Consider the following 13,145-nt stretch of genomic DNA (forward strand, 5'->3'; position numbering starts at 1 on the left):
ATTAATAGAATACGTCCACCCAACCTACCGAACAAACTCTTGTGTTGAAGAGTGGAGTCAAATGCGTTCGCTAACCCTCCAGCAGAGGTAAAATAAAAATTTTGAAGCGAGGTAAATTGCAAAACTGTTGGTTTTCCTCAGGCCTGTGCTTAATTATTTTGACACGCTTGTGGCCTTGATAAAATATGTATTTCGCGGCCAAAAGCTCTCATGATCTAAATGAATTTATCTCCTCTGCTGGCATATGCAAATACGCAATAAAATGATTAATATGATATTTTAGTACTTTTCCCACAAATGGCAAAAAATAGCAGCAATTGAATAAAAACGACCAATAACCCTCCAAATACTGATAACGTGCCAAAAACTCTCGAAACATGAGAATGAATCAAAACATTTTTGAAGGGATGTTCCCGGAAGCACGCGAATGCGTGTAGAAGGCATCACCACCAACCCTCGTGAGTTAGGTGTTTAAAAGATGGTCAATCTATTCCTACAAAAGTAACAAAGGCAATATTCATTGAAATTTAACGGAATATTTTTTTCGTATGTGCCACAGCACATCTAGGATCACATTCAAACGTCAATTTTTTATGAACTTAAAGATTATGATTTTTTTAAGAAAAACACGAAAAAATTTTAGACCATGAATTACAAAGAATAGAAGCAGCATTACCAAATATTTGACCATAAATTATCACTAATTATGCAATCACAATTCCAGATTACTAATTAATCAATTCTTTACTGTAATGAATTATAAAAATTGGCAAGTATGTAGATTAATATATAAAATGTTCTCGCCCCAATCTTCTGAACCTAAATCTTCTAAGTTCTTAATGCAGCGATGTTAAAATTCCTATACGCTAAATTAACAAAGCACATGAAATCACTACTTATTTTCAAATACATGACGTCCTAAAATCATTTGAAATGGCAGTAAGGTACTGACAATAAAACAAGATCGATGCCTCAATGGTGGGTCTTAAGCTCCTCAATGTCACTTATCTATAATCGCTTCATGACCTTCAGTATCTATCCAATACAGAGTTTTGTGCAAATATTCCACCAAATTGCCACTCGGCGTTCGCACCGATTGGAATTGTCTATTTACCTACACAATTACCTTATAAGTTTAAAGCTGTTTCTAAGAAACTTTCTCATCTAAAAGCTACGAGCCAGTATTTAACTTCACTTCGATATATTTTTTTATGAACAATTCTCCCATATTAACTTATGATTCAGCAGTTTTTCTTTTAGTTTTTCTACAGCAACTGACGTTTCCTATACACTTCAAAAACAGTTCACTTCCTTTACGGAACCAAATGGTTTTGAGCTCGCCATACTCCTAGCACGTCGAGTGCTATGGCGAATTTTGGTTCATTTAAACTGGTGAATTCGTTGAAACAAGAAAATATCCTCGCCACTTAACATAATCATCATTTCCCTTCCTACGCAATCTGCTTCGTGCGAAGGATTTGCGTAGGTCCATTCCATCCACGCTGGGTCCACTGCATGGATATTTGCATAAAATAAGTAGTGATGAGGGTATTATGCGTTTCGAATGCAAAGTAATGTTGAACGAACCAGCATCTTTTTAAAAATATAAACGGTGAATCATGAGACCTTAAACTGTTTTTTAACAGTAATGTCATTCAAGTGCTGCTATTTTATGCAATTAAATCACATTCCGTGACATTTTCTGATCACGCACACTCAGAAACCCAATGTTATTTTCAACAGCCATCTCACTGAAGAAGCGTATTTCTTTGCTGGCATCTCATTCTTACTTTAAAGACATGATATTATTAGTAGCTGCTCGTTTATTACGCCATAAGTTTTATTTTGGCACTATATGGCTTACCTAGTGCGCCGCCAAGTTTGAATCCACCATTAATGAGACGTCACGTCATACTCGGCCCGAGCATAAATCGTAATTTTAATTTTCCACCAACATTATAAACCGGAGATATCTACATTTCCCTCCAGAACATTCCACTGGCTTCTGGTTGGTCATCGTCCAGAATTTAAGTTGCTCTGGAGTGATTTTCCGTCGCGATTCTCTTCGCGTTTGACGTTCCTTTCAAGTTTGACGAGTGCAACAGATAGCTACTAAATACTTTTTTAACTAAAAAATAACGCGAATAAAGACATAACGACACATTATAGATAATTTTTAATCTGCAAGTTAGTTTCGTGTCTGATATCAATGAGGCCATCCATGAAAACAGGGAAATGAGGTAGATTATGAAAATATCTTCTTTGTAATGAAGTTCCATCAGCTAAATTGTCGATATCTATTTGAAAACTGAATAGATCAATGCGCTACGGTAAGAGTAGTCGATGCTCCCCCCGCCGACAAAAAAACCACGTACGTACCTCGATGGGTACCGTCAGTACTCAAAAGTGAACGCAGGAATCGCGAGTCGGCTTCTGCGACATATTTAAAAGAATTGTCATAACTAAGTAAATAGCGACGAATCATAGTTATTTACAAGGAAGAGCTTCAGTCGTACCTGCATTCAAAAAATTGGATAATCATCATTATTACACAAAATCTACGGGACATTGCACATTTTCTATATTCCTATTGCTGACTTTTCTCCTGAATGTTTTGCATTCAATTAGATACTTTTCGTGAATCGTCCCTCATCGCAGAGAGAGTCACTGGTATCACCGAGGCCATTCTTACCTTTGTCTTATCAATTTAAAATTACCGATGGGGGGCCAAATGCACAGTAAGCCATTTACGAAATAGCGGCACCCGATTGTTTTTTAATAGACTTTCTCAATATTTTGAAGACATTAAATAAAAATCCCACAAAATTTGCCGACAGAGTGATAAACCTTAATTTAATGAACCTACATGGTCAGACTTCACTTCGTGGAAGTTTTCCATGTCCATCAAAAATACGTTATCTTTTTCATTTTATGGCAATATTTAAGTTGGCTACTTTAGATATGAAGTTTTCACTCTCCAGCCATTCTGAATCTTCAAGAGTTTCATTTATGAATTGTTTGCGCATGAAACGTTAAGAAATGCCTGAAGCGTAGTGATTCTCTCTTATCACATATTTGATGGATGTGACTTTACATAAGTATTATTAAAGAATATTTTTAGCATGAGCCACAGCACGTCTAGGACGACAATGAAATAGAAAATTTGGGTGTCACGTATTTCTTCCGTCACAACAGACGAAAATTCCTGAAAGGCACCAATCATATTTTTTAAAAGTTTTAACGTACCTGTTTCAGTCGCATTATGAATAAAATTGGAGAATTTTCTTTTTGTTTTGACGCAAACAAAATGAGTATTTTGGTACAAATTCATGCACTGTTGTAGCGATAAACTATAATTATCGATATGCCCTCTTTCAATTTTTGGCTTTTTCCTACAAAACCAGAATGGATACTCCAGTTTACATGGAATATTGGTGGGAAAAATCAATCACTCTCTTGGAAAGGTTTAAGCGTCCCTCACGGCACTGAATACGACATCTTAATAGTTTTTTATTGAAACTTATAACAATGTAATGAATTCTTTTCGCGACAGTGAGATGCATTAAAGAAAAACAGCACGTTTAGTATAACTTCCTTATTTTATAATTTCCATATTTCTTCAAGGAGTTAATTTTTTGCTGGCATTGCCACTGCTTCCGAATCTACATTTTAAACCGTAAAGCTCTTCCATTGCGCGCGCTCCCAGCGCTGAACTTCAGCATCCCTACCCGTAGAATTTTCCGACCTCCTTAGCTAATAATGAGATATACTTCTCGTTAAAATCACTCATCAATAAAATAAAATACTGAGATTTAGTCTACTATACATAAGTTCATAGAAAGCGTTTCACGACTAACTGAAATGCATAGTTACATTTCCAACCCTTTAGGGGTAGAGAGTATTCGCATACACTCCCAATTTAATATTTTTGTGATGAAACAATTCATTTCCTTGAAGGTGCAACAGATACGTAATATTTTTCCGCACAATCATCACAGCTAAACTCTACTTCCTCTCGCATATACACGTATATAATCTACCAATATAGGTACCCATATACTCTATCTTCAGTAATTGAACTCAGAAGAAAAATCTGTTTTACTCAAAAACAAGGATTTAATAATATGGAAACCAATTGTTTGAAAATGGCCAGCGTAGTACAGAGAATCTCCATTACGTATTTTTTGCTCTGGTAAGCAAATAAATAATTACTGTAACTCCTATACAACACTTGATATAAAATATAAATAAGTACCTGAATCATGAATGGCGATAAAATATATGAAAACATTACTCCTTTCCAAACTTAAAAATTATGGCACCAGTAGATTTTATACAAATGCATGTACCTCTACTGATGCTACATATTTCCTCCATACACTATTAAAAGTAAATTAGTCCAGGTTAAAAGCATATACATTTTATATATACCAAACAAGTGAAAATACAAATATAAAAACAATAAAAAATGTCCCCTGACAAATAAGGGTCAAAATATTTTTTATCTACCGTAAAATTACCCTATGTTATGTTTGCAGCATTTCACAGTAACATAGAAGGACAGACTTTTCATTTTATTTGCTGTTATTTAAATGAAGGAGATACTTTTCTGATGTATCACCTTTATTGTAACATTTTAGTTCCATAACAAATGCAAACTTTGGTGAATAAAAATGATATGTACATACTAATCATTCCATAGACAAATATGCTGATGAAAGAGAAAAAGAATAAATGTGATCCATCACATTGTCAGATGTTCTTACAATGATACAGACATTACATATTTTTTCAAGATTTTCAAATATTGACTTTGATCATAACTTTACCTACTAAATCACATGCTCATACTTAAATATGACACCCCGAAACATATATCATGAAATTACCGGCTTTGTCAGGCTGATTAAAACTTAAATCATTTAGTTTCATTAGATAAGGAGTCAACTTTTTCTGAGCAAGCAATTCAGCATAAAACTAGCACATATTACATGTTCTACCTTTCCCATAACTCTTTAATTATACATGGTTGAACCTTATTGATTCACTTTCATTAAAAACCAAATTTGTCTCATACCAATCTCCTACATATTTTATAGCTAAAGATTTTAGTTAATAATTCAAACCAAAAGTTATGAAAATACTATACACCTATATCATCTGTACAGTCATTGGCAAACTTGTCATAGTTTCTTGGACTTCTGTTCATCAGGGCAAAAACTATTTCTTGCTAAAAAATTAAGAACATATGGATTTGAAACGGACTATCAATCTTACTTTGATGATCTTGAATGAAAGGATATTAATAGGGCAACTGAATCCTAAGCAAGAGAAAGCTTTCAGTATTTCAGGCTACAAAAATATCTACAATGAACTCATATTATAAACATTGATGCTTAAAGAATCAAAGCAAATCTATCGAAGGAGCGCTTTGAGTGCATATGCTAGAAAATAGTATTTCTTCACCTACTCCCACAGACTAGAGGAAATCAATTTCTCCAAAAGTAAAACAAAATATTTTTAACTCTTATCTTACGATAGATTTGCCCTTCACAGGTCATGATAATCATGATGTCTCCCCCAATAATATATTCAGATTCTTAGATTTCAGTTTCATACTCGAACTCTTAGATAAATATTCAGCAACTATGCTAATCTAGGGGATTGAATATTGGGCTGCATATGGAATGATCTTAGGTTCAAACATTGGCAAATACCTGAACACTATTGGCTAAAACATCTAAGCCTTGGGATACCCTGATTGTCAAATTTTATGCCAAATAATTGATGGCATAGGGAAAGAAAACAAATTTTCTAAGAATATTTGAACATAATTTTTCAATTGGGGGGAGGGATGGTGTTATGGATTGAGCTCTACACCCTCAGAAATATCAACAGATCTCTGGTGATCCTGGGTTTTAATATGCCATACAGCATTTGATTATTTTACACATGACCATTTCGACACTGGCTGATGGTCATGAAAAAGATATTAGTGTCTCCGGAGATTTACACTACTGCCAATATTGACAATAGTTTTATTTTTCCTCATCCCATATCAAAAAACACAAAAAGACACCCTTGTGACCTTGAAAATACGCAATGCTTGCATGTAAACTTGTTCCAGCGGTAACTTTATTACGATTTTCCATTACCATATGAAAAATACTTTGTCATGAAACATTTAAAATATCACACCGAACTTCCTATTAGTATTAATATGAACACCCTGTCGCGGCCACTGAGTATGGCATGAGGTATAATGAAAATTACACCATGAAGTACCGTATTTTCCCATCGATAACGCGCGCCCTATCTACACAAATATGTTCAGATGATCGAGAAAATGACGATACGCGTTCTGCTATGAAAACTGAAAAAATCCAAACGAAGTATTTTTACACACCATATAATTGTTTACGCGCATATATATATATATATTTATTTATAACGAGATGCGCAGCATCTATACACCTTCAAGATAACTATCTGGGTACGCGTTATCGATGGGAAAATACGGTACAGTGTGTGAGCATCATCAACCCTGAAACTATAACGAAAACCAACAGTAGAGAGATATGAATTACCATCAGAAAAAAGTGAAAAGCATATAGGAAAATGCATTCGACATGACTTATTTAATATTAGAAAATCAGAGATTATGACATTAATGTGATAAAATTAATATGAATGGAAAACAAAAAAAAATCTGTTGTTAGTAACACAAATGTTCATACGATCCAAATATAAGTACTAACAATACCTCTTGCAGTGATCCCTGGAATCACATCATGTACACAAAGCATTGGAGGCTAAGGATTCACAGAACGTTGACAATGATCACCCACTGCTCCGCCACCGGAGAACTTGGTCGTCAATATGGCTTCTTAAAATTTGATATAATTGAAGGCTACAGGTGTAACATTATGGAATCGATTTATATTAGAAGTGAAAAAATAGTAACTTTGTGATTCCACAGATAATTTATATCGATACGACGCGGGTTTCGACATTCAACATCATCTGTAAGACCTGATTGTGACGTCGAAACCCTGATCATATCGAAAAAAAATTCTGCTGAATCACGAAGGTACTGCCTTCATTTTAATTATTACACATTTATAACAACATTAGCCAAACCATAAATATCACATTAATCAACTCAAAGATTAATTTTCAAGAGGCCCAGAGTAGCCAGAGGTAGAACCCTGCATCAAAACAGAGCTCTCGGATCTTTAGACCAGACCTCTACCCACTGGTCTACAACAAGCCTTTAACAAAAGTTAAAACAAAAAGACATTGCAAAATCAGAAGTGGAAATATTTTTTTCTAGCAGAAGTCCTTCATGACATAAATGTCTTGTAACCTAATGGTATTTTCATGAAAGGGACTACTCAAAACATATGAGTTAAGCATTGGCACAATCATGATACGTGAAGAAATCTGAAAGATTACCAACACAACCAAAAATATAAATGCTAATATATTTGATTATACACATTTGACGACATTTTTGGGATAAAAAAGATGTTTGCCCTTTGAATGCTGATTGGCATCTAAATGACAACACTATTTTCCCAGAGCTCCTGGGCAAGTAGTGTTCCACATTCAAGATTACACTACAAAGGGCACTTGAACTTGATCACTCACTCTCCTTCCATGTTGTGATGCTTTAAATTTTAATTGACAAGTTTAATGAAACTAGAAAGTTGGTCTTGAAACAAGCCACTTTCCTCCAAGATAATTTCTTTCGGCAATGAGAAAGGCCCTATTATACTTAAATTTTAATAATTAGTTGAAAATTAAATAGAATAAATGTGGAATGTTATCTGCTTCTCTAGTTTCAGAGGAGATGGAGGAAGAAAATAAGAGGAAGGGATTGCTACAAAAACCTTCATTGAAGAAAAAATAATTTGAATAGAATGATAATGTTATGGTACTAGTGCTTTCAACACAGCATATGAACTTTCATCTTTATAATAATTCCATTTTTGATACTCCAAGAGTATCTTTCTGCCAATTAAAAAATTTCATCATGTTTAACTAGTTTACTTCCATTTTGAAATGGGAAAGGCAATGAACATTGTATCTAATCTCAATGCTCTTACCCTTTCCAACATATTTACGCAAAAGTCAATTATTTTAAGAACCCATTGTTTTTACAGGAACAAAATAAATTGGAAAAATATTCTTTTAAGTATTCATCCATTCCTCTTCCTGAATCATGCTAACAAAATGCTGTCAATGAAGGATCTCAGGTTTTCCCGGCGTATGGCATTCAAGAAGTTCTCTCGGGTTTCCCACCGGGTCAGGTTGCAGTACACCGACGTTTCGATGGCTGACTCTGCTATCATCTTCACCCTGAAGACGATGACAGGGTCAGCCATCGAAACGACGGTGTACTGCGACCCAACCCAGAGGGAAACCCGAGAGAAATTCTTGAAAAATGCTATCATTCCGTAATGACTTAGATCTGACATTCAATAATTTCGTCATGTAGAAAGCATTCCTTGGTCAAATACATATTTTTGCATAGAGAGTTTTAAATAACTGGGCCAGTTTTCAATGCCAGAAAAAGATTTACAGAATTAGGTATCCTCATCTGGGGCATTTAAAATTCTGTTGGTAGTTCGGGGACCAATTTACAAACACAGAATAAAGAGAATGAAGAGCTAATACAATTGAGTTTTCTGTTTCTTTGTAATAATATCCCAAGCACACAAAACATACTATGCATCTCAACTTAAAAACATCATAAACCATTCCCCTAAAGCAATGAGTTCATTAATATAATCAGTTTTCTACTGTTACCTATTCCATGTTGAGAAGTCAGGGAACAACTTGCACAACCAGAGAAGCAAGTGGTTCGAACAAATGCAGAGATATTCCTTTTGCTTCTATCTCGAAAAATAATGGTTTACACCCACGAAACAACTGCTGTTCTATTAAATGATACAGCCAAAATGCTGCTAAAATTAATGCTTAAATTGGGTATTTCCCACCCCCTTCCATTTTTTCTAGCGGCATGATGGATGGCAGTGCATTATATAAATAGGATATATATAATAGGTGTAGGTGAGGAAAGAGTAAAATAAGCAATTGTTGGGAGTTTCTTCAATACTATTATAATAATTGAGATGATGATGATATAACCTATCATAAAATGTAGAATTTAAAAAAGCACATCTAGGGCAAAATTGACCTATTCAGTCTGATGACTAGTGAGCTCACATGGAGGGTTGGCCAATGAATTTAAAACTATCTTTGGGCACTGAAATAATTTTACTGTCAGCAATAAGTCTCAGAATAATTTTGCAACCAACAGAACCATAAACCAAAAAATCATGGTTATACATAAGTTACCAGACCCAAGTGGTTATGCATTAAAGATTTTTACAAGGCATTAACCAAGTTTTTGAGTTCTTTTAAAACATTAAATGGCAATTAATATGAAGTATTGAAAAAAAGAACCTTAAAATAGTTTCCTAGTATGGTCTTGACACCAATACCTTGTCGTTACGAATACCAATTTTTGTTTAACAATAACACTCTTTCTACGACAATAAACCTGGCTGAAATATGTGTAAAACTGACATATGAATACTGGACACAAGCCACTGAAGTTGTAATAAATGCATTTCAATACAATCGTAAATCATAATAAAAGGTGACAAACTTGTTCACTATGGCCTTCACTGTTAAGGAATAAGAGCATTAAAGGAAATATAACAAATGCTAATTTTCTGGCAGTCAGTTACCTTAAAGGCCAACTGCGGTCAGTAGCACCTATATTTACCGAATAGTTTTCAAGTGATCAATCAGTTTCTTACCACTCATACATATACAGTACATAAGAAACCAATGGGTTTTCTACCACCATGCACACTCAGCACATCCATGATATGAATTAGTCTACCGCAATCATAAAACTGTGTTAGTCATAGTAGAAAAAGTAGGAATCTTACTTTTATTATATCATTAATACTTTGAAAAGTCCAACACCAAGGCCCACTTGACCACCTCTTATTTCCATTCATTGAGTCAGACCATACACTTGCTTCTATTCAACTTTGCATCTTCCTCAATTTATGGGAAAATAAGTTAGAGGCGTACAAAAAGAGTTGGATGTGAATACTCCATTTGTCCATGTATTTAAACCAACTTGATTGTATTGAAAATCGCCTTGGATATTTCCAGAATGCATACCAAATATTAAATCCAAATGAAATAATCATAGAAAATGAGTAGATAGATATTTTGAGTTTGATATTTTTCACTAATCACACATCACATTTACAACAAAATCCACAATGAAATTCAGTAATTTTCACACAAACGCACAGAAATTTCATTTTGTGTGTATATACAGGTATATACACACACATAATATATATATATACCTATATAAGGATATTTGTAAGGGAATGTTTGATATTTGTGTGTTGTATATATATGTTAGATACACACACACTGAAATTTAATGGATTGAATCAGGCAAGATTACCTTCTCCAATAAACACCAAATTAACTGAGGTATTAAAATCCTAGGAATGCATGGCAAGGAATAAGTCAATTAAATGAAAAGAAATGGAAGACAATACCACACAATAAAAGATCTTATATCACAAAGGCACCACGGTTAACTATCACAGATAAAACAGCAGTCCACGAACCACCGTATTTAGTACTGAGATCAAACAAGTGTTATCACTTGCCTTCATTTCCATTGAGGAAAACTACTGGCTAAAAAATGAAAATGAATGATAAATACTTAGGCCCACATAATGTGTAGCAAAGATAATTTACAAGCTTTTCTAGTAAAAAATAATTACCTGCCATTACAAGGTATATCTTCTTCCACTAATTGGTCAAAAACAAGACATCCAAAAATTACCTTTATACATTGTTTACAAAATCCATTACAAACAGAGATACGTTGTTACTCCTAAACTTTTCCCAAAAGATCAAATACATATGATTTCTTTTTATATCTGTTACTGAGAACAAACTTAATATATACCAAAATAAGGATAGCAGCTGAACTTATATACAGTACAACACACAAACTAATATCGGCAATACTGAAATCCCAGCCTAGTTTCCTTCTCTCCACATCATCTGACACGAATTCTGTTATCTCTTTAGAATCTTCCTTGGTAGTTTCCGAATAATTTATATTATTTCTGGCATAAAATCTTTTCAAATATCGTAAAACTTCTTCCTCATTCCAAACACCTTTACTGTCACTACAGGCAGGGCACGCATTTCGCGAAGGAAATTGTGTTTTTGGATGCTTGGGGTCCTCCGTGATATCACCCTTTAATCGTTTATTAGCCTTATTATGAGTCCTCCACAGCCAGAGTATGCTATCGTCGGGTGTATGCACGTCCAAATGTAGAGTATCTGCTGCCATTTGCTTGAAATGCGCTGCACAATCCTCACAACCAAAAAAATGCGTAACATATCCAAGCATGGCTTCAAGCACTTCCAGGGGTTTAAGCTCATGCAAATTATGGGAATTTATCAACACAGAATTGACAGTCAGGGTGTGAAACATTTGCCAAAGAGAACATGGATAACCTCGAAAATGTGGCTTGCTTCCACGGCAGCCTTTCCAGTTTTGCAATACAGGTAGTTTGAATTTGCTCTCAACCAACAAGATTTTTACTTGATCTTCGAAAGTCTTCCCTTGAATGTTGTCATTTTTTACGATAACCCAATCCTGCAATTTTTCAGCAAAAATGTTACCGGCATGATCTAGAGGAAAATACTTCCTCAATACTTTAACATAATTCTGAAGTGCTCCAAGAGCTTGGCCTGTAATGTGATGATGAAGTGGAATTTCATGCTGAAGCGAGTAGGCAAACGCACCCAATAAATCTTGATAATAAACTTTAGGTTGCTGCAAATTTGTACCGGCCACTGCACTATCTGCCATTCTATCCGAAGATATCTCAACTTTTTCAATGAGAACACCAGTATGACTTACACTTTTAACTACATTGACATCTGCTATACCTACTGATTCTAAGAATGAAACGATCTGTTCCCGGAAAGATTTCCTGGTGTTGTCCACAAGTTTCAAATTGAATGAATTCAAATCTCTCTTCACGACAGACAAACAAGGATAAAAGGCTACCCCAAGCAGACGGGAGAGCGCTTCATTGTGTGTAGTTGCTCTTCTAACCTGAATTCCTTTTATTTTGTGAAGATCTAAAATTATTTCTCTCCCTATGTAGGATTCTGGCTCTTCAAATATAATAATTACATATACGACTTCGGGAGAGGCATCTTTCCATAAATTTTTCAGATCGCTGCTCCTGCAAAATTCAATTGTTCCGTCAATACCCCACAGAAACATGAACTATGTCCAAACCTACCCGATTTAAGAAAACTCAACTTCACTTACCTATATGGATTGAGGTTGGGCCACGGTGATCCCCTTCCTTCCATTTGCTCCTTCTCTAAAAAACCTAAAACGCCATGTCTCATTTCGTCAATTGAGTCCTTTTGAAGCTCAATGCCTAGCTTTCCGGAATGGAAAGCAGAGAACATCCTCAGGGTAGGATATCTCATTATTTCATATTCTCTACATAAAGGATTGTTGTTGTCATCAGCACAGTCAACAACTCCAACAGAGATTACACCTTCCCAGGCTGGAATTAAGTTTCTTCATTAAGGACAACACCATAAATTAAACGTACTCACACACGTCACAGGCCGTACTTAATAACTCAAATAAAAATGATATTAACCATTTATATCGGCGGCGAAGTCCTTCCACGTAGGTGAAAATCGTTTACAAAATCCGCACCAACTGCTGTAAAATTCAACTACCCAAGCGTTGCTTGATATTGAAACGGTCGGTTTAAAATTCGTAACATTCAAAATTGTTACTTTGTCATCACTCGTGTATAATGCATCATCTCCAGTAATTACACCACCTAATACTCCATGAAATAGCACGACATATGCCACACATTGTAAGGCGACCGTCTCCATGTTTTGATGTGTGCGGGCGTAGCACGAATAACAAAAACCGTTCGAAGCAGAGGTATATATGGAGAAAATACACCAATCGACAATTAAATGTTCACAGAAGTTTAAAGTTTTCTGCCGTTTAATAATTTTTTGAAAAAATCCGT

General features: G+C 34.9%; 1 protein-coding gene across 1 annotated transcript; it reads right to left on the minus strand.

Moving 5' to 3' along the window:
• Positions 1-10,277: 10,277 nt before the first annotated feature.
• Positions 10,278-13,125, minus strand: LOC139691006 (sulfhydryl oxidase 2-like). Its single transcript, XM_071588713.1, has 3 exons — positions 12,756-13,125; positions 12,410-12,656; positions 10,278-12,320 (listed from the first exon to the last, which is right to left on the minus strand). The coding sequence occupies exons 1-3, from the start codon at positions 13,000-13,002 to the stop codon at positions 10,946-10,948; spliced, it is 1,869 nt and encodes a 622-aa protein (XP_071444814.1). The 5' UTR covers positions 13,003-13,125; the 3' UTR covers positions 10,278-10,945.
• Between the last annotated feature and the right edge of the window lie 20 nt (positions 13,126-13,145).

Source organism: Hetaerina americana, unplaced genomic scaffold (genome assembly GCF_022747635.1).
Source record: "Hetaerina americana unplaced genomic scaffold, ioHetAmer1.1.p SCAF_3, whole genome shotgun sequence".
In the NCBI taxonomy this organism is placed as follows: domain Eukaryota; kingdom Metazoa; phylum Arthropoda; class Insecta; order Odonata; family Calopterygidae; genus Hetaerina; species Hetaerina americana.